Source organism: Cyanistes caeruleus, chromosome 3 (assembly GCF_971803275.1).
Source record: "Cyanistes caeruleus chromosome 3, bCyaCae1.hap1.1, whole genome shotgun sequence".
NCBI lineage: Eukaryota > Metazoa > Chordata > Aves > Passeriformes > Paridae > Cyanistes > Cyanistes caeruleus.
Genome location: NC_141703.1, coordinates 29,551,472 through 29,574,419, shown reverse-complemented (window position 1 = coordinate 29,574,419; position 22,948 = coordinate 29,551,472). Strand labels below are relative to the sequence as shown.

The window sequence follows — 22,948 nt, the reverse complement described above, 5'->3', positions numbered from 1 at the left end:
TTGAAATATGTAATTTCCCTGAGGAAGACACAGATGGGATCTGTAAAGAGACAGCTGTTGGAAGCCACTGGTCTTGAAATTTGTTGTCTCTCTTGCTATGTACTATAACATAGTAACTGGCTGTGAGAACATGGTCTGTGTCTGTATTTTTTTAGTGCTGCTGGTTGACCTCTTTCTACCAGAAACAATACAAGCTGGAAGCAAAAGAGTATCAAAATCTCTTTTTGTCTATTGATAATTGTAACATAAATGTAGGAAGAATTAGGACTATTGTATATAATATCATCGCTGTAGGGCAGTACTGTGTAAGGGCTGATAACTGCATAAGGTTTGTCAGGTAGAGGGCTTTTTTTCTACTTTAAGTACTTCTGTTGCTTCATGACCATCTGCATTTTTTAGAGACACTGGAGAGGTAGAGCTTGTGAAACAGGAGTAAATTCCCCCTCCTAAGCAGCTGTTTCACTCCAAATCCAAGCATAAGGGCAAATCCTATCAATTCCACCACTCTACAGATTGTAATTAAAACAGGAGATTTGCAGAATGGCTGGACAGAGGGAGCCTTAAGATTTGCTGGTTCTATTGCAGAGCGACTGATGATGCCTGCAGAAGCAAGTTGTTACCAGTGTGTTTCCTGAACTGGAGCCCAGCAGTTGCAGTCAGCAATTACAAAACAGGAGAGCACCAATAAGGACGCTCCAACAGATTCTGGGAACACAACTCCTGCGTGTGTAGGGCAAGGTTAGTGTTCATTGGACATCTCAGACCTTAAGGGGAGTACATAGTTGATTTATGCAAAATGGTCCAGAATTTTATGTGTCACATCCAGAATTTGGTAGATTGATTCCTCAGGTAATAAAAAATGGTTAGAAAATAGAGATTAACATGAAGATAGATGTATGTGTCTGGCCTGGGAGGTTACTCTAGAACTGTGGTTATATATTGAAGTCCTTTTCTATCTTGATTTCTCAGAGAAAGTAAAAAAAAAAGTTGCTTTCTTCTTAGACACATTTTAGACCTTTTTTTTGGTCTGGCTTGCAGACTTCAAGAATGTTTGAGATGTTGCCTTTCCTAATGAGATGCTTGTGATGTACTTGAAAGGCATTCAGTAGTTTGAAAAAGAAATTGTGATTGCATTTTTGGGAAATAATTTTCTGAACTAGAATTAGATTGTGTGTCTGGGTGAAGCAGCAGTTACCAAGCTTTCTGCAGTATCCACAACTTACAGCTTCCTGTAGTGCAGCAATCCAAATTTTCTGAATTTCAGTGAAAACAGCTGCAAATAGGCTAAAATAGTAGTTTTTTCTGCTTGTTTTGTCAGCTAAATATATAAAAAAAGTCATCACAATGTTTTATCTCTCATTGTTTGATCTCCCATCTGGCCTCTATGGGTGAGAAACAGTGTGTACATCAGCAAGACAGTCCAGTGTCATGTATTTGTTGTTTGTAACCTATCGAATACAAAAATAATAGAGCTCAGTACATTGATGCCTTAAGGTATTTCTGAAAGATAATCAAATAGATTTATGAGTTATTGCTTTATTGCTTTTGACCACTACCAGACCTAAGCCAATTTCAGTGGTGTGCTGGAGACCTCATTCTATTATATGGCTAAAAAACTGTTTTCTACTCATTGCAGGAAAATTGTAGCTGTTTTAGGGGTTTTTGCTATGGTGAAGGAATGCTGTTCCATAAGAGGTTCCAAAACTACCTGTAATGCTGTACAAATCTGACTTTTTAGAAACAGTTGGGCAAATTCAGAAGTGACTGTGTCTAGTCCTGAAGAGCTGGCAATATATACTAGGAATCAAAAGCAAAAAGATCTCTTAAGGACTTCATTACAAGACTTAATTTATGGATTCAGGCTTTTCTGGAGGCTTGAAAGTAAATATTTAGCTCTCAGCTGTGATAGCCATGTCTCTATTTGTGCATATTGGCTTGATAAGCAGTACATTAAACATATTTATTTATGTAATACATAAGGAAGATACTGCCTTTGTGGACTAGCAACAAAAATTCATCTACAAGGAAGGAACTCACACACTGGAAATGAAAACTTGTGACAATCTCAGGAGTGTCTCCAGCTTTCAGCATGCTGAAGGAAAGACAAATACAAATGAATTGCTTCCAGTGAAATGAGACCTTGAGACCTGAGGCAGAGCCATGAGTATCAGCAGAGCAACCGTGAAAAGGGATCCTAGAAAAGTTTAATTGCCTAGGTTGGTAAAACGACCAGGGAAAGGAATAGGAGCATGGTCACCAAATGCATTCAGGAAAAGAATAGCACTAGAAAGAAGATCTGTTCAAGCTAAGGAATTATATGCATACAAGGATGTGTCCTTGAATAAATGTATAATGGGCATTAAATTCATTATAAGAGTAATGTCTCCTGTGAGAGTAAAGGTGAAGCTACTCTGACCTACTTTTAAGCTGGAGTACAGTAAGTTTCTGAAAGAAAACCAAAAATTCAGCAGTGGTCATCCCTGTCAAGTTTATGTTTCTTGGCTTGCAGTAAGCAGGCTGGACTATCAAGGAAGACAAGAAGGAATTGTCATGGAATTTGAGGTCCTAGACAATATTTACTAATTAACTGCTAAGAATTGTCAGGGTTAAAAGTTTTGAAAGGCTTGCATGGTGAGAATTTGCTTTGCTCTTTCTCTGCTGGCATGTGGCTACTCAGTTGTTAGTATATTCAAAGTATTTCTGTGGCTCTAGGCTCGGATGCCCAAGGCAGAATTCACTGTAGTGCAGCAAACTGATGGTAAAGTAACACCATCTTCCTCTATTTCACAGAGAATCACAGTCTCCAGAAGCCATCCACGACTGTATATCATTTCACTGAGTGCATTAGCTAGTACAAAATGGACAGAGGTTCATGTTTTGATATTGTTCAGACACTCCTGCAACAGCAGAACCAGCACCACTGACTCAGTGTAGAAGATAATCGGAGTGGAAAATTTCTTACCCACTGGGTGTTAACCATAGCTGGGCAGAGGATGAGGTGATGCATAAATGTGTTAAGCCAGAATAGTACCAGAACAGAAAAAAAACTTAATCCTCTCAGCATTGTAAGACTGCACTGCTACACACTGGTACATTTTCCACGCTAGAGAAGAAGTGAGATGGACAAGGTAAGATGAAGCCCCCAAACTTGACTTTCCACAGGGGTGGGGAGGTACAATTTTCTGGAGATACAGCATAAAAGAAGCTAAATTTTAGCTGAGTAGGAGGGTGAGTGAGTAAAGGGGAGGAGAGTGTGGGGAGAGAGAGGAAGCAGGGATGATATTCTGGGCTGGTCCTTTACCCTCTTCTTTATGCACTTTGCACTTTGCATGGCAGTCAAAAATAAATATGAACCTTGGAAGTGCCAGTATGACATACCACTCAGACTTCTGTTAGTGTGGCTTTCAAAGCTCTGTGTGACTGGTGCTTCTGTTGTATTTCTAAAATGCATTTATGACATAATAGTTAGACTGTTATGCTTATTTTTCGATTGTGGTAAGCCTTATTACTTGAACACTATGACAATTTATACTTAAAATGAAATAAGTATATTTTATGTCTTTAAGATGCATCTTTGTGAAAGAACCATTTTTCTTTTTTTTCTGGTAATCTGAGTTTGAAAGAAGAAGGGCTTTGACTTCAGCTGTGCTCCACTCTGTAATTTCTTTAGGTGAAGAGGGAACAAAAGACAAAAGTGCTTTTTTTTCTCTATGCAGACAGGACACCTTCAAAAGCTTAATTCTTTATACTGAAATTTCTAGAGATAAATTGGAGCCTTTTGTGGTTTATAAATCAAACATGTATTTTGCAATGGGGCAAAATATTGAATATAGTTTAGGAGTCAGTCACCAAGGTTGATCATCAATGGGATCAGCTCTGGAATAAGCAGAGAGCTAAAAATGTGGAAGCTGAGAATACAAATTATCTCAAATTGCTCAGAACCCAACAGAATCAAGCATTAATACTGATCATTACAGGAAGGAATGTGCGCATAAACAGAGGCAACATTGAAATCCCCTGTTACACAACAAATAGCCTTTTTTACCTTCTTGTGGAAATAGTGATTGACCCAATATGCAGTAAAGATACAGAACTTCACACAAGAAAAGACAAACAAGTCCTACTGTTCTTGAAATAAGTCTGCTTCAAACTGATGGACAAATATTTACACATCCTCTGTTGGAATAGGGATCATTTGGATCTGAATTGATGGTGGCAAAGTGCTCCCAGATGCTTTTATGTAGTTTGGGTCACTGTGCAGCCTGTATTTTATGGGTTTTGCATCCCAGCAGGAAGCCTGAAAGAGGGGCTGGACTGTGTGGCACTATGTATGCTGAAGTGCTCTGCCTTCCTAGCAGGTCCAAGGGAGGCAAGTCACAGATGGCTCAGGTTCATCAGGGCTTCTGTTCCCTGTCTGTCAAGGCTGTGTTTGGGAAACTAGTGAGGCTGAACTCAGAGGGCACAGGCTGAACACAGAGGTAACAGTTCACAATTACAGCACCCACTTACAGTGGGTGTGGAAGGTAGCTGGGGACATTAATGGTAAGGTGAACTCGATTCTTACTGTGAATGTTATTCTGTATTGGAATAATCTTGTCAATTTCAGATATTACAGATTTTGGTGAACCTTCTAAAAGCAGCATATGGAAAAAGAAAAGAAAAGGAAACATTACCCTTCTTAAATGAAGCAAACTTAAAAATCCAAAACATTTTTGCACACAGTGCGAACAGAAGATTTTAGAACCCAAGAGGCTTTGATCTCTTACTAGGAGGTGTTTCCCCTGTTCTTTTTACAAGAAAGCGACCCGGAAATTTTCAGCTTATTGCAGCTAAACTGAGAAAGGAAGGGATGATGACAATGAGGTAGAATAAATTCCTGTAAAGGAAACAGACTCAGTGCACGGCTAGAACTAACCACAATTCTTATCATGTTATGTAGGATGTGCAAGTAAGATTTTGTGATAATTTCTTTTTAATTATATGGTTTAGCTCCAAATTTTAGCTGTCCCTACCCCGTCTGCTTGAAGGTGAGTGCATTTTATTGCCCTTGAGTGTGCATTTTAAAGTAAATTGGCTTTAACTGCTTGGTCAGACAAACAATAGTGTCATAGTAAATAGTTTCATTAAATATTCTTTTCCATTTTGTAGATATGGTAAAGCTTTTTTTTCATCTCCTGTGTGGCTATTACAAATCTTAGTCCTAGAATCAGATTATGCTTGCCTTTCCATTGATATAAGTTGAATACAAGACAGAGAAATTGATAGCTTTAATGGTGAATCAGAATTGTATGATGGTATGATTGTAGTATGCCACTCTTTACTAGACCTCAGAGGTATCATGAAGCATGGCACAGTTCTCAAGAAACCGATTTTGACTTTTTGGCTTATATTTTATATAAAAAGCAGAAGAAGAGGCTGAAACGAGACCTCATCACAGTGTACAACTGATGTCTTCACTGTGGTGACCAGTGACAAGACCTAGGGGAATGGCCTGAAGTTGTGTCAGGGGTGGTTAGGGCAGGATCTCAATAAAAAGTTCTTTACCCAGAGGGTGGCTGGTCACTGAAATGGGCTCCCCAGTGAAGTGGTCACAGCACCAAGCATGACAGAGTTCAAAAAAGTCTGGGCATTGGACTCGATGATCCTTACAGGTCCCTTCCAACTCAGCTTACTCTGCGATACTGTGAAAACTCCATGAAATAGAAATGTACTCTTTTCTTCTAACAATCCTTTAGGAGTTGAAACACAGGCAATATAATACAATCCCTATTTTTCACTTGCATTTTTTTAGCACAGGAAATTATGTGAAGACCACATTAATTTCCTTTGTATATACAATACTTTCCAATTAAGTGGCACCCTAAATTCCTAGACTAAGGATATGATAATATGGCTGTGTACATGGCAGGAGAAGGTAGAGAGACTTTTGATAATAAGTTGCCTCGAGTAGAGTCCTTTATTTCTCTGCTAGATACTGATAAAGAGAAATGAGTCCTTGAGTAAACCAAGTCACCAAATCACCTGGGTACATCTGCAGTGCAAATACACCTGAATGGTGATTGTTGTCTGCTTCTGCTGTGAATGTCCCTGTTCCTGTCAAGCACACTTGCAAGATGACAACTATTAATTTCACATCCTACCATACTTTTTAAATATAACAAAAAAGCAAAGATTACAAGATTCTCTAATAAAAATTATTAGTTAGCAAAAAAACCCAAACCAAACCAAAAACTGGCAGTGGTGTATTTTCCCATGCCTAGCTAAGGACAGTAGAAAAATTAGAAAGATTTCTAATCAAAGCCATAACGTTCACTAGTCAACCTTCCCTTTGGCACCTCTTTCCCATTTGGGATGACCTTTGGGAGCTCAAAGAAGGCATCATTAGTATGGCAGCAAATTGCAGAACAAAGAGATTATACATCACTGGTATTATTAAATGCTTTGTGAACAGTCACTTCTTTAGTTTCACTACATGTGGCCTGTATGTCCCCAGTTACACACAAATGGAAGCTAGGAAGTAAATGCTTCCACTGCTTATCTTGTGCCAGGTCAGGCACTCTTCAAATAGCTTCTGGTGGTTTAACAGCTTAATGAGACACCAGGAAGGACCAGAGCTGTCACAGGAGCGAGACTGGACCATTTACTGGGGGTCAAGGGAGAGTGGAGTACAGAGGACAAAGAAATAGATCATAAAACCATAGAGTAAGCTGAATTGGAAGGGACCCATCAGGATCATCAAGTCCAACTCCTGGTCCACACGGGACACCCCAAGAATCACACCATGAGCCTGAGAGTGTTGTCTGAACACTTCTTGCTCTGTCAGGCTTGGTGCTGTGGCCACTTCCCTGGGGAGCCTGTTCCAGTGCTCAGCCACTCTCTGGGTAAAGAACAGTTTCCTGATATCCAGCCTGAACTTCCCCTGACACAGCTTCCTGCTGTGTTCCCAAGTGATGTTTTCATCCATGAGAATGAAAAGATCAGTGCTTGCTCCTCTGCTTTTGACAGCAGCAACACCTGCCCAGGGGACTGACTACAGGACTGAACCACACAAAAGGCCCTTGGGTTTGGATTGCTACTGGCACCAGCATGCCTTTGCCATGTGGGCTGTTGGATGACATGACTCAAAGCACCATTCTTGGTTTTATGCAGAATTAACATGGCTAGAGATGTAGCCTCAATGAAAGCCTTGAGCAAGGTCTTCACAGGTGTCATAAACCCAGATTCAAGAGTCAGGATCCATTGATCTTTTTGCAGTGGATAAGAAAGTTAGATAAACTTATGGAGTGTTTGCCAGTGCTGGTAGCACACTCACTTTATTTAAACATACATAGAGGCTTGGAGTTTCAGAATGATTTTAAAAGATATGTGGGGTGATGACAGTTGGCAGCCAACCTGTAACAAAGCACCAGGATGGGGTCAGATAAATTAGTTAACTTACTTCCTGTGACCTCTGAGCATAAAAATAGATCATTCCATTCACTTGCAAGGAATAGAGACATTCTGAAGAGAACGGTGACTAGAAGTGCTCTCCTCTGCACAAAACAGCTGCCTGGAAAAGTGCAGCGTGGGAGTTCTCACTGCCTCTCTCTCTAGCTCAGCGTGCACTGGTTTCTCTGTTGATGCTAACCAGTATGACTGGTGTCTGATTTGCATGAGGTGCCAACAGACAAGGGACTAGCCTTTGCCTAAACTCTCTGCTTTTCCCTTGGGCTGACTCAGTGCCTCTCTGACAGCATAGCAAATGCAGAGTCACTCTGTGGCCAAAGGGAAGAAAAAAACCCCTTGAGGGCTCTGCTGCACAAATTAAACAGCAGCAAAGTTTATGCCCTTTACACCTGAACCAGGCACTCCAGACATGCGTTGGGTATGTCCTTACTAAATACCAAATTAATCCATGCACACTGGGCAGCCTGTGGCTGAGAAAGCTGTGGGATGCAAATCAGACTTCTTAGTAGAAGAGGGAAGACATAACAATATGGTTTGGGGTTTCACCTTGTACAGAGTCCTGTCATATAGGGGTCTGGATGCATCTGAGTGCTTTGTGGACCTGCTCCAAATCCCCAAAGTGTTTCCAGTCTCAGTTTACAAGGGCAGCACACAGAGCTGGTCCCTCATGGTGGTGGGGGTGTTACCCTGCCCAGCAGGGCTCTGCCACGGTTCTTCAAGCAGTGCAGCACAGCATTGTAGTGCAGAAGTGACATCTGATGCTGCACACCCAGGTACACCATGGAGGAGGAAAAGGGGTTTTAGATTGCTCTGCTGGCCCTACTAGACATCCTAAATACGCCCATTTTGTCTGGTAACAAAGCCTGCTAGGAGCAGGTCTCTTGGGTGAGAGAGAACCAAAGATGTGCCCACACAGGACATGTTGCTTTGAGAGCTTCACTTCTGCATGGTTTCCAGTCTCATGAGCTCAGTGTTGCTTGCAGCTGCAGCACATCTTCAGATTGGTTTAATCCCAAAGGAATCAAATCAACTCAACCTGGGCCTGTTGATCTTCAAGCTACAACAGTGCTCCAAGGATTTTTGGTGTCATTTATGCTTGTCTCAGACTGTTGTGATGCCTGCTAATGATAAGGCATCATTAGCTGAAGGCTGATGATAGTTGGTTTCTTACCTCTCATCTTAGAGAACATGCTCCTATCAAAGGAGGTAGGATCTGCATGTCCACTCCAGAGGTGGAGTTCTGCATTGCTGTAGGTATGACTTGGAAATCCATCTGTAAGCAATTCTATTCAAGACATATTTAGAGAGACTGTTGCATATTCTTGAGTATTATCCATCCTGTATTACTCTGAAATAGTGTGACCAGGAAAAGTGCTGCAAACCCCATTTAAAAAAAACCCAAAACCACAATATGCAGGAAATAGTGTTTGCAAAGTTTTATAGAGGTACACAATGGAATATGCAATGATCTATTTTATTGGACTCTGATTTACAAAAAACCCCTGTTTTTCTCTTTTACAGGAAGCAAATGATTCCTAAAGAAAATGTCTCAGAATATCAACCAAAACTGATAAAGAAAATAATGCTCATTTTGTGCTGGATACTAACATTTTTTGTCAGTGGGGTAGAAGTTAGAGAGATTAACTTGCCAGGTAAGAATCTGCTCCAGTAATGTTTGGTGTTTGTGGTACTTTCTGAAAACTTAGAAAAGGAGATCTTCATTTTTCCTTGCTTTTCTGAGTTTTTCCTGCACATGTTCAAGCTTCTGAAGTATTGGTAATACAACATACCCTAAATTTGACTCAAAAGTCAGTTCCCCAATGAAAAGGATAAATGTAAAGGAGAATCTCTGAGGTCCAAATAGAACAAATTTATTTCTTCTGTGACTTAGGTCTCCAGCATCTGGTCTAGTGAGGCAGGGACTGGGGAGAAGGGACACAGAAGCAGAAAGAGACTGATTTATCAAATTCTTTCCACACACATGATACATCTGGAGGAGCTTGATCCAATTTAGTGTGCAGAGAGAAAATGAAACAGTAAAGAGTTTCCCCATGGTGGGCAGGTGAGGAACAGATTTCATGACCTCCCTTCTGCTGGAGTGAAATCTTGCCATACTTTCAAAGGTCACAACAGCCTGACTGGCAGGTGGGGCGTTAGGATGGCTGACCATAGCTTTCAGAAAAAAAAAAAGATGTAATTTTAGACACAATTACTGAAACATAGGAGGATAAATATTTAAAATCAGTGAGACAATAATTGTCAATTTTACCTTAAATAGGGCATGTTGTGGCCAGATTCTGTTTCCTCAGGCTTATGTCAGCCCCTTCTCCATTAATACAAGGAGATCGAGAAGAGCTGCGTCTGCTTTTCTACAGAGTTGAGGTTTAACAGGTTAGCACTCATGCAAAAGTCTACACATCACAAAAACTCTTCACATTAAGCTTTTGAAATAGGCCTAATAAACATTTGGACACTTGAATAAATTTTCAAGAACATTGGCAAATTACATATTTAAGAAAACCCATTTTTTATTAGTCCATCTTCTGATCACATAAATAAATATTCAACACAAGAAAGGTAAGGTTCTATTTTTATAGTGTCCCTGAATTTTATTTTTAATTTTTTCATCATGACTCTGCATTCTTTCAGATGGTACTGACATCTTACTGTGCTTCTTTCCAGGATGTTCCCATGTTGAACCTCAAATATGGTACCGTGCAATTAATGGTGAGGAGTTTGTTCTACAATGTGCTTTGCCAGATAGAGATGCTACCAACATTTATAACAACACACTTCTAAATCAGCACAAGGTGAAGTGGTTCTGGCATCAGAAAGATAAAGAGACACTGAAGGCTATCAAGGAAAGCTCAGATCTGGCTTTCCAAGGGGATGCACTTTGGTTTAAACCAATTAGAGACGGTGCTTCTGGAGTGTACATCTGTAGGATATGGTAAGTAATGGAGCAAAAGAGTAAGTAATGAAGTAAAGGAGCAAAGGTTTCCATTTCTATAGGAGAATTACTGTTTTGGATTGGTTTGTGTATTAAATGTTTAACTTTTTTCAATTTTTTTTTATATCATTCAGGGGAAAAATCCCATGTCTCAAAATTGTTTTGGATGTTCAAACAAAGAAGGCAGCAAAATGTTCAGGTTATGACACAAATATGGTATATCTTCTTGCTGGCAGTGGAAATTCAATAACCTGTCCTGGGACAAAATGTTACAGCCACATAAAAAAGCCAGATGTGAAATGGTACAAGGTAAGAGCTGGTCTACTGAGTATTGAAAACAGCTGAGTGTAGGTGGAGTTTCAGGTCTAGTTAATGTCCATGTGCCGTAGTTCTTGAACTCTTCTTTGACAGGCAATGCAGCCTGAGAAATTAAACCCAAAACTAGAATCTTGAGCTGGTACATATCAAGTATTTAAGGAAAAGTATTGAAGAAATTTGCCACACCCAAAATATTCTTTGGTAAAACAAAAGCCAAGAAATTCTTTCTCTTCAGCTAAGAAATTGAAATAATTGAGAATTAAAATATGTTTTTAACAAAACTGACATGATTTAAATGTAACATTTTTTGTTTTGACATTCCAAATTTTGAGAATATCCAGTATACCAAAGAAAACCTGGCTTTGTTTGACCCAAAATTAGCTTAATAATAATTGTTCTTTCCAGACTCCTGTTTTTAATGAAACACTATTCCACTGAACCACTACTGACTCAGTGTTCATAAGGATGGCAATATAGCATCCAAATGAGCAAAGGAAAATTAATAAAATTTGCTATTGCGCATTTTCCTGCCTGGTATTATTTACATTATTTTATTTTACCAAGTAGAATTATGATCTAGTCAAAGTTAATCTGCATTTGCTTAAAAAATTTAAATGAGGTTTATCTTTACCTACATCTTGATCTGAAGCCCACTGAAGTTAATGACCTTCTTCACATTTGTGTTACTGGATTTTTCCAGAACTTGATTTAAGGAAAGTTCTTGCTGGTCTCAGTGGAATATTAAGCTGAAAAATAGGGGTGCTTTTCAAAAAAGAGAACATTCTCATGCTTCTAAAAGTAGGGATAGTGTCCTCAACCTCAAACAATCCAAACTCATGGTTTACTTCTCATAAAATAATTGAAAATGTTTTCAAAATTATTTCTTTATAAAATAAAAATACCTAGTCCATCAAAAAAGTGTTCCTTTTTGTTGCTCTTTAGTAATAGGAGTTTAATTTAGATTAGCTTAATGATTTAATATTTTCGTGTCAACCCTAAATTTTAAATAATTTTTAAAAGGTCAAGGTTATTCACATATTTTTATATGTATAACTGAAAAATGTCCTCGGAGTCCTAATACATCCCTTTTTGGGCTTCAGTGTAAACATCTTGGTTTAGCCCTTTTGCCATGAAAATTCTGTCCAAATATATTAAAATATAATTTAATAACAGCAACAACAGCAACCAAAAAAACCCCAACTTTAATTCTCTGATATTTTTTTCTTTTCATTAGGATGGTCATCAGATAAAATACAGGAAAAGCAGACCAAGCCTAAAGCTTAAGCAGAATGAAATCTACTTGAATCCAACCTATGACAAAGATGCTGGAATATATGTGTGTGATTACACTCTGTCTGAAAACATTACCAAGTGGACAGTGAGAACAGCAGTAACAGTAGAAGTCATTGGTGAGTAATGTAATAACTCAGAATAAAATACCTGAAGTATGTTTTCTTTATTATGTTTGTCTTCTGTTCAGGCTCTTATTCTGAAAAACCCATAAATTGAATTAGCTATAGGATCATTAAAATCCTCTTCCAAGTACTCTAAGGACATCTTGGGACACCAACTAGAACATCCAATAGTAATAGCAGTGGGTCCTGTAGGATATTCTATATCCTGCACTGTATGGATTCAGTACAGCTGCTTCTGTATGAAAACAGCACAGGACTATTCCTCAGCATCCTGGTAGATGGTAGGTCACTATGGGGAAGGGAGAACAAGATTTAGGGAGCAAAAGAAATGTGTCAAGTGAGGCAACCTGGTTCTATGATCTAGTGAGGAAACACTCCTTTGAAATTCCATGGTCCAATGAGGATAGCACTTCTCTGAAATAGGTGATCCTTTTCCCCCCAGGTATTTCAAGCATTTGGTTCTAGGAATTCAAGGGAAAAATGTATCCATCCCATCAAGACAAGAAACCATGTCTTACCAACCTGTGAGAGCTCTGGGTGGTGGCCTAAAATACCTCTTGCTCTTTCGCTCTTCCTTCTGGCTTTATTCCCATAATATTCTCCAGGCAGCCTTGGACTAGTTCTGCTTTTATTCTGATCTGTCTGTATTTGAGGACACATTGTCCTTCTCAGTTCTTTTCCCTCACTCCCTGGTGCAGTCAGGAAAACACTTAAAAGGTGCCATATAGATCTATACTGCCCCAGAACCTTCCAGATGGAGGGGAGACCTCCTTGAAGTTACAGCTTCCATGTGAGGGGAAGAGAAGAGGCAGGCACTCATCTCTTCACTGTGATGACCAGGAACCTGAGGAAATGGCCTGAAATTGTGTCAGGGGAGGTTTAGGCTGGATATTAAAAGATAGTTTTACACCCAGAGGGTGGTCAGACACTGGCACAGGCTCCCCATGGAGCTTAAGATCCCTTTCAACTCAGCTTGCTCTGCGATACATTTCTCTGCTTGGTAAGAAGAAAAAAAAAAAAAAGAAAAGGTGTTTTATGGTACCATTTCCTGCAGTACGGGACTTTCCTAGAGTATCAAAGCTGTGGGTTTTATTGTACATCCCGTGGGTGTCATTATCTGTGCCCCTTGGCAGCCTGAGTTTCAAAAACCACTTGGCTATTTTGGTACAAGTGTCTGTGCTCTTGAATGGGGTGTGCATGTGCTCTGTTTGTGCTTACTGGGCATGAAAATACAGGGAACTGGTATGAGGATTCATAAAAAAACCCTTCAGGGGGTTTTCCAAGGGAGGTTCTTAGTTTTTTAATCCTTAATTTAAAGTGCAGGCTCGTTGCTGAACTTCTCAGCTCATGTAAGAGGACAGTGCCTCAGAGTAAATGAGATAGCAGGTTTTTGAGTAGCTACGCAATTTTTGTTGTCATCCTCTTGGATCTAGGTGTCTAAATTCCACCTAAAACTTGAAAAATTAAATGTTAAGCTATTTTCTTTGGTCTTCTGCACTGAAAATAACTTTGTTATTGTAATAACTTGTTAATTGCAGCAAAAAACACTATTCATCCACCAAACCTTTTGTATCCCAATGGTGTTGTGATCCTCGAAGTAGAAGTTGGTAAGTTTCAATTCCTTCCCTAAAAGCAAATGAAAGTATTTAAATGAGGTATTGATAAATAATGATAAAGCAAACCAGCTCTGCTTTCTAGGCTATTTAAGAGAATAATATTCTGCAGGCATTTTTTCTCTGTGTTCATTTGTTCCAGGCAAGCCACTTGAATTGGAATGCCGTGTACAGTTTGGGTTTGAAACAATTTCTCCAATGAGGGTAACATGGAAACGAAATAATGAAGAGAATGTAAGTGAGAAATTGAATCAGAAAACAAGGTGAGAACCTCCTCCCCATCCCCCCCAGTAGTCCTGTTACTACCACCACAAGCAATTGTAAAAAGCCTTCTACAACAACTTTACTGAATAAGTTTTATTGAAAACACTTTAGGAGGCTCTTTTCTTTCACCTAATAATGTATCTGTCCACGAGCAAGTGACAGGCGTGTGACCTCCACATACAGAAGCACATATTGATGGCCATAAAATCAAGAACTCAAACTCTGCATAATCTTAGCTCTTAAAACTTTAGCTCATAGACAGCTTCAACATGAAGGGTTCTTGGATGCCTGTCCCTGCATCAGTTGTTTTCAAGTGTTCTTGTTCCCAAGTGTTCTTGAAAGCACGGTCTCTGTTGTGCCTTGCTAGCAATTCACACAGTCTGTCTCGGGAAGCTGTCTCTGAGTGGGGAATGAATCAGAGCAGCAAAGCAGCACTGTGGACATTGAAAGGAGTTTGTGTGTCTCAGACATCAGACTGGGTCTGAGGATTAACAGCACTGAATTTCAGGACACTGAGTTCTGGGACTCCTCTCTGGTAAGAATTAACCAGACCCTGCTGAGAAGAAACACGTAGGGGAAAGGTTTCCTGTGACCTGGGGACAACCCCTGTAGTCATCACGCTTCCCTTTCCTTCCTGTTTTCATTCACTTACACAGGGTTCTACTTGGGCAAGTAACAGAGTAGAGGCAACACAGTGTGTCTTTCACCACACAGCCCTGAGGCAACTTTATGGGTAAACTTTCTGTACACTGGGGGAAGCAAAAGCCCTGCTGTCACTGCTAAAATCAAGCTCATAGTAGGAGTCATATGGGGGAAAAAAAAAAGAATTATGGTATCACACACATACTCATGAGGTAGACTGGAAATTGCATTTTCCTAACTTTAGAATGTTTAGATTTGGAATATTCTTGTTAACAAGATTTTAGCTTTTTAAATGGGTGCAGTTTTGTTAATGGGTAGAGTTTCTGTTTAATTTTTAAAATACAAAATGAGACATCCCCAACAGACTTTGGCTGAACCCTTGCCTATGTTCACTCCTACACTATCTTGAGGTAGCAGAGGTAGAGCCATGGGATACTGCCATTTTACAGCAGCATGATGTGAAATGCCTTTTGGGATGACTCAGAGATGCTTATACTTGTGGATTTCAATGGGGAATGCCGAAACTCAGAAGCCCTGGGTATTCTGGAGTGGTTGCAGACACAGATCTGTTTCCCATATCCTTCACTCAACCCTGAAGGGATTCCTCGGTTACCTCTTCATTTCCTATACTTCTGTCCCTTATATCTATCTTGTTTGCCTATCATGTCCTTGGGCTTTTTACCCCTATTCAAGAGGCTGAGCTGCTCTGTCTTTTCCCCAGCTAGTTCTCTCTTGGGGTTCCTTTTTGAAATTTCATTTTATCTGCATTTCTTTCAGGCAAATATTTTACATCTTAGAAAACCATATGTAGTAAAAGTACAGAAGTAAAGGGGAATATACATTGAAAACTAGGCAATTGGTAAATATTTTGCTGAGTAGATGAACTAAGGATAAACCTTCTAGTCTTCAGGCCTATCAAAGTATTTTCTTACAATGTTAGTATTTTCTTACTATGTATAAACCAAGTGGAGGTTCCAAACCAGAATATTACATTTAAAGTTCAAGATGAATATTAAGAAGTTGCAAGCTCTTCTATTTTTTTGGTGTAAGACATTGGGAAATTGTGTGAATGAACAGCAAAGATATCATGCATTTACACACATTTTCCTCTCTTTAGTGTCTATCCAAAAGGTTTGAAGGGACACACACTTCTTCATGTTGCAACATTGAAGGAAGTTACTGAAAAGGACCTCAGAAGCAACTTCACATGCTTTGCTGAGAATTCAGTGGGGAATGCCACTGCTGTGATCCAACTGAAAAGAAAGCAGAGAGGTAAAGCAATCAACTGGTGACTATTTACCCCTGAAGACACATTTAGGTTTACTCTACTGCTACTAATTAATTCCCCATTGACACTGGCTTTTAGCCAGCAGCAGGAGTTTCTGGAACTGGGTGGGAAAAGTCTGACTTGTCAGATGTCTTGTAAGCCAGAGTATTTTGAGGATTACTCAGAAGGATGGGGCTATCTGGGGGCTTAATGCAGACAGGTAAGCCAAGTGGAAGTTGGAGAGTAGCTCGAAGGAAGGAGGGTGTCATCTCTGAGCATTAATAGGCAATCTACTAAACTGAAGCAGAGAGGCTGCTGAAAGCAGCAGTATTCCTTAATTTCCATAGATTATTTCTGTTTATTTTCCCAGTCATTAGCATGCATGTTTCTGAGAAGTTACCTGATATGAATGTGGCACCCCTCCAAGACTTTCATGGCCCAAACCAGAATCAGTGTGGAAATTAAAGCGTTAAACCACAGTTCACAGTGAAGGTTTATCACTGGAATGCAACAGAAAGCTGCCAGAAGGGCACTGTGTGCAGCTACATCTGTTCTGATGTAGCTTTTCCATCTCAGGTGATGACTGTTTTCAGCATTGCTGAGAGTACCAGAGACTGTTTTCTCTGTGCTTTCTGTCATAGTTTGGCTTTTCATGCCTCCAAAGAGGAGGTGCCATGCAAAAAATGGTCACTGATGATAGACTGAAATTCTATGTTAAGGTTTGTGGCTACAGGAAATCTTGACTCCCCTAAATTTTGCCAGTGGGATAAGAAAAAAGATTGTAAGATGGTTTGTCCCCATTTGTGGACTGATTTTCTTATCTAAGTGTCAATATTATTTTGGAAACTTGAGTTATGATAGACTTTTTTCTTTCTGCAGTGTTGTTGTTATATGTACTATGCAGTGCCATTTCTACTCTATTTGCATTTGTTTTGTGTACTGCCTTTATTTACCAGCACTGGATTGAAATAGTGTTGATGTATCGAAGTTACCTGGTCCACAGCAAAAGTACAGAAGGTAAGAAACCTTGTATAATATTAATTTGCTCCAGTTTTTCTACTGCCTTTTGCCATGTGGGATAATCTGGTATGAATTACTCGTTTAATTAAATTCTTTAATGACCATGTTCTCTTTGAGCCAATACAAAGGCTTTTAAACCTTGCAAGATGCTCAGTGAATGCAGATGGAAAAAATAGTCAGATAGTGTGAAAGAAATATCTAACACCAACAGAAATGTCAGTTAGACTTTTACCCTAACTTACCCACAGAAGATTAGAGTAGGAAGTTGAATTTTGCCCATCCATTTGTAGGGAATAATTTAGCATCTCCAAAATTTCAAAAATCATTCTCTGAAAAAGTTCAACAAGACCTTTGGACAAGAATAAAATGACCTTGCATAACAAAGTGAAGGATCTATTGTATTTTTCAATTAAGTCAAAAAGTTTCTCAGAAGAATAAACAAAAGAGAGAAATAAGATTATAAATGGCACCAATTGACAAATAAATATTTGGGAAATATTAATATTTTCTTTCTAAAATCTTTGGAAACAACTTGACATTTGCACCCAAGTGATTAGCTTTTGATTTTTCAAGTCTCTGTAGTAGCATTGCCCCATCATTTCAGCTAAAAAAGGCCCCTGAAATAGACAGTGTAAAAATGTATAAGGAATCACTATGACTACTTCCAAGAACTAAATGTATTATTTTCTTACATGTGTTGAAAGAATTCTGATAGTTTGTTCCTGAGAAAATTTCTCAAAAAATTCTTGTGTTTTGATGCAGTGTGAGATAGAGGTGTCTGAGTCTGTTTTTGTGTTTGTAAATGTATCTTATATGTGAGTGTGAAACAACTGGATCTAAATACCTCTAAGTACATGCACAATTAGAAAATTAACTGCCCTTTTGGAAAATATTTTTGCAAGCACTGAAACATTTGACAAAATCAATTTGGGAAACCACTCAAAATTTCCCCTCTATCTGGTAACAAGGTGATTTAAGGACCTGTGGAAAGTCCCTTGAGAGCTCACCCTGCGTGTCAGTGGGACAGAGACAGACCTGCCAAGGCCTGTGCACTAAAGTTGAAGATATGGTTGGGTTCCACCTTGACAGTCCCTGTCCCCTGCCTGTCCCCTGCCTCTCATGTACCTCATGCACACAGCAGAGTGGGAGTAGGGGGGGTGTGCAGACCAGCTGTGTGTATCCAGAGAGTTTTCTGCCCAAGGAAAACGTGCTCTCACCAGTAGGATTATGTCCTTCTCACTTTGTGTGCATGCGTATCAAGTCTCCTGAGGTCTGAAAGGACTTGCTCTTAGAGCAGCAAAGCAGCAGCTATGACTTGATTTTGTTGTTTCTTCCTTTCCATCATTTATTCTCTCGTGTCCTTCTCAGTACAGAATCAGACAATTGAAGAACCCTGCAAGATTGGAAAGTACCCTGGGCACCTGCTCAGAGCAGAGCCAGCCTAGGTTGTGCAGGACCTTGTGGGCAGAGGAAACACAACCCCTCTGGGATTAATTTGCCTCACTATCCAATTTAGATATATCTCTTAAAATTCCTGCCTTCTTCCAGAAAAAAATAATGCAAGAGATTTGATACTAACATTTATAGAACATGGATGCCATCATTTTGCTTAAGTCAGGCATTCTTCATTTCCTACAATTTCAGCATCTTAAATACAGTATCAAAAGTTCATTAGCTTGTAATTTTCCTGTACTATTATGTAAAAAAAATGGCTTAGTGGTGCTTATTTTGTATTTATTTTGAACTTTCTATTGTAATAGTAGTATTATAAAGGGGTTTGTTTGTTAGTGTCTTTTGTCTAATAAGATTGCAGTGACCTCTGTGGGTGAAATGAGGAATACCTGGTTTGCAATGCAATTTATTGTCATTTAAAATCTGTGTTCAACGGAGCTTCAATTCAGGCTATAGAAGAATTGAAGTTCAGCTAAACTGAAGTAGTGATCCTCTGCCCACCTTTAATTCCCACATTAGTCCTGTGTGCCTACTGCTGGTGATTCACTCTTGTGGGCCTCAACTGGCTCAACTTGGCAGAAAAATAACTCAGTTAAAGACAGTGTGTAGCCAGCAAAAAGAATCATCTTCCTCTAATATCACAAGAGCTTCAGCACCAGTAGAAGGATGTGACTGAAAGTGTGTGTCCAGGAGCAGAGGGGAGGACAGAGATGCAACATGTGCTGTCTGATCACATTCTTGGCCTCCAAACCTAATCTGCACACATCTGTTCTGTTTTGATGACATAGTTTCTGCTATGTGCTGGTTCTGAATTTAAGTGTTCAGCCCGAGCTCATCCATGTTAGTTTTCTGAATTTGCCTTACATACAGGCTCTTCTAGATCCTGTGGGAACAGCTTGTGTCTGTGATCGTAATTTTACATCTAGGGATAGAAATCAGAAAGTTAACCATGACCAAGGCATGTGGGTCATGACACTCAGCACTTAGGTGTCTGTGCTGGATGCAGGGGAATTTCTCTGGTTTCTATTCATTATATTGTCATGTGATACAATTCAGCTAATTGAACAAAGTTGTTTGATGTAATTTGGGCTGCCTGAGGATGCCCTGCCATGCCAAAACGTTTGAGTGTCCAATACTTCCTCTGTCAAATCTGGTAGTCTTAGGATACCTTAAATGGCCTCAAGTAACTGGGAAACTGATCTGGGTCCACTGTGCCTTTTGATTTCACCAGAAATTGTTTTATGTTCCTTCTCCCTCAGGGTGTAGTTTAAAGTTTATTCAGCAAATAGATACAATTTGCTTTTGCCTCGTAGTTAAGAATGGGTGTTACTCAGGACATTGGTACAAGGGTGATCAAAGCTAAGAAAAATTTCTTATCTATGTTTTCTGCACTGTACAAATGTTCTTTTAAGGAGACTTAAAGTTCAATAACTGGTCAGTACTTGGTGTCTAATTGATATTTTGATCAAACTTAGCCTTTGTTCCTTACACAAGTCTCTCTGTTTACAAGCATAACTGTATGAAAACAGCACATCTTTTGCAAGCATCTAATATTCAAGAACTTTGTTCTTTTAAGCTTCATTATATTTTGAAAGAAGATTGGCCATTGACAATAATTTTTTTTTTTTTTGAATCAGCATTTGGCAAAGGAGAGAAAAGACTGGAAATCATTCCCTACCACATGGCTTTTGCCTGGAAGGGGCCAAACCTTTAAACTACCTTGCAGTAAACATCTCTAGCTCCCTTGTTTGCTTTGGTAGCCTATGTCTACAAAATTTGCAAGACAGGGAGGAGAAAGGTTGTCTTTGGTGACTGGATAGCTGTAATCCATGAACAGGTCATAATTTCAGGTTTGTGTTGTGCCTACTTAAACAGATATAAATAGAAAGAGAGCTTCAAGAAAGAAGCTGAATGCTTCAGCCTGACTTGTTAATGTATATAAAGCCATTACCTTATTAATTCATTAATTTATTAATTTATTTTAGACGGCAAAGAATTTGATGCGTTTGTGTCCTATGCAAAACTAAACTCTTCTGAAAGTGACTCTGCTTTAATTAGCGAGGAAAAATTTGCCCTGGAGCTTCTTCCAGATACGCTAGAAAATAAATATGGATACAAGTTATGTATTCTTGAAAGAGATATTCTTCCAGGAGGAGGTAAGGTCCTTGGGCATGGTATAAAATCTTCAGTTTTTATAAAGTTTTGTTTCGCTTTCAAAAAAAAAAAAAAAATTATGCGACAAAGCAACAAATTGTATAATTAGGTAATGGAATTTATGTTCAAATCTAATAATGTTTTGATCTTTGTGTCTGGTCCCTGGACCTGATGCATGCATACTTTGGAGTGAAGTCACTGTGAGCTACTAGGGTGAGACAAAGCTTCTTGTGCAAGAATTTCTTTGCAAACAGACTCCATTCTCTGGGAAGAAGACTTCAAATATTTCAGTAGCTACTTTCTGAGCAACTTTAGCCAGTGCTACCTCAGTAATTAGAAAACCTGTGTATCTGTTCCTGGGAGAGATAAAGACAAGTCCAAGTGTCCCCTGAGACCCTGCTGAAGTGTGTTGAGGTCTCAGCCCTTCATGTCTTGAGCAGAAGGTTGTGTTCTTCAGTTGTATAAGAACAGCCATGGTACCCCCTGATAGCAAACACATTTCTAGGTGTTACGTGATTACTCAGCATTCCTGTTCTTCACTTTCATTATTTCTGGGTGTTAGCTGTTGATAAAGGAACTGATAAGATGAAAACTCCTCTGCAGAATGCAATAACTCTCACCATTTCCTCTCCAGCATACACAGATGAAGTTGTAACAGCTATTAAACAAAGCAGACGGGTAATAATTATTTTGAGCCCAGCCTATGTCAGTGGACCAAGCATCTTTGAATTGCAGGCAGCAGTGAACTGTGCATTGGAAGATAAAGGGATCAAACTGGTATTAATAAAGTTCCAGGATTTCCAAGAGCCAGACACTTTGCCTCCAGAAGTGAAGAAAGCACTTCGGATTTTACCAGTTGTTACTTGGAAGTCTTCCATTTCTGCTGCTCCACACAAGAAGTTCTGGAAATACATGTGTTACCACATGCCAGTGAAAACTACTAAGAGGCTGGAAAATTGCAGCCTCAAGGGCTTATCCCAAAGGTTATTCAGACTGGTATATTGATAAGAGAAATTTCCCAGGAGAATGACATCAGGCTCAGGAATGGTAACATGATTGTCAAAGACCTTTTCTGTGTCATCTGACCTCTGTCAACTGTCACTACAGCCAGCAATAGCTCACTCCAAAACAGTCAGAAGGACTGAAGTGTCACAGTGCACAGCAAAACACTGCTGCTGCACACAACTGTAACTGTGAGCTGTCTTTCATAAATTATTATTTTGTTAACATTTTTATTATATTTATTACATAATTTTTTTCTAGTTGTGAGACATACAATGTTCGTTGCACTGTATTTCTTCCTGGAATATTTTTACACTTGTGTTCTAGAAAAAGATTAAAAAAAGGGAACCCTAGAGGAAGCTTGCAGTTTAATTTTCTGATGCAGTCCAGTGGGACATATCCAAATTGTTCAAATGAGTTACCTCCTCCAGTGGGAATACCAAGAAAATAAGAGAGACTGCTGGGCTTGCTAAAGGGATTCAGAAAAGAAGGACCTCTCTTTGGGCTTATCCCAGGCACCTCCATCCTTCAATGAGGGGAAGAATTCTACCAGTAGTGAAATATTTCACACTCAGGGACACCTGCACCTGATCACTGCTGATCCTGTCTTGTGCTGCTCACTCAATGCCACTGAACCTGTTGGCATTATGGGTGTGTTACAGGTGTAAATCAAAGCCCTGACTGTCACAGCTGGTAGACTTCCAGAGACTCTAAATTCTTTCCCTTGCAGTCCTCTGGCTGCCAACTCTCCAGAGCGCATACCACGTTCTCAAACCATCTTGCAGTCTGTGTATGTCTATAGCTGAATGAAATGCAATGGTCAGTATTAAGCAATCTGAATAGTATAGCCTCAGCTCTATTGTTCTGCTCACTTCATTTGGCCTTCCAGTTAACAAATCATTGATTTATAATGCTAATTGAATATCTCATCTGCCAGATTCCTTGTTGAAAAGGGATTCCAAGAAATGCTGCTGTGAACAGGATCAGTATACTGGAAAAAAGAACTCTTTTGCAAGCAGGCTGAGCTGCCTAGCTCATAGATACAGTATTATTTACCTAATACTATATTGGGGTCAAAGCTTTTGTGGGAGGACTGATGGTACAGTGAGGCTGATAGAAGATAGTGCTTCAAGTAGAAGCAGAACATCAAAGGGCATCACTGGCTGTACCACAGAAAATTTTGACATTGCAGTTGAACCTGTATTGGAGATTTGGTTCAGATCATTATAATTTTGATGCAAATTTACCAGCTGTCAACATTTTTTTCCTTTTGCTTTTCATTATATACCATTGTATTTGCACACACTGGATCCCTTCCACAGAAAGTCAAGTGGAAGATATTCTCCATCCATGAAGGGACATTCAGTCTGTGAGGCCAGTTGGTTTGGAGGAATCCCCTCCCAAG

General features: G+C 39.4%; 1 protein-coding gene across 1 annotated transcript; it reads left to right on the top strand.

Moving 5' to 3' along the window:
• The first annotated feature begins 663 nt into the window (after positions 1–663).
• Positions 664–21,894, top strand: IL18RAP (interleukin 18 receptor accessory protein). The gene is made up of 11 exons (XM_023918313.2): positions 664–738; positions 8,968–9,098; positions 10,129–10,396; positions 10,531–10,705; positions 11,949–12,123; positions 13,668–13,736; positions 13,885–14,005; positions 15,766–15,920; positions 16,795–16,932; positions 20,373–20,543; positions 21,176–21,894. The coding sequence occupies exons 2-11, from the start codon at positions 8,975–8,977 to the stop codon at positions 21,544–21,546; spliced, it is 1,767 nt and encodes a 588-aa protein (XP_023774081.1). The 5' UTR covers positions 664–738; positions 8,968–8,974; the 3' UTR covers positions 21,547–21,894.
• The last annotated feature ends 1,054 nt before the right edge of the window (positions 21,895–22,948 follow it).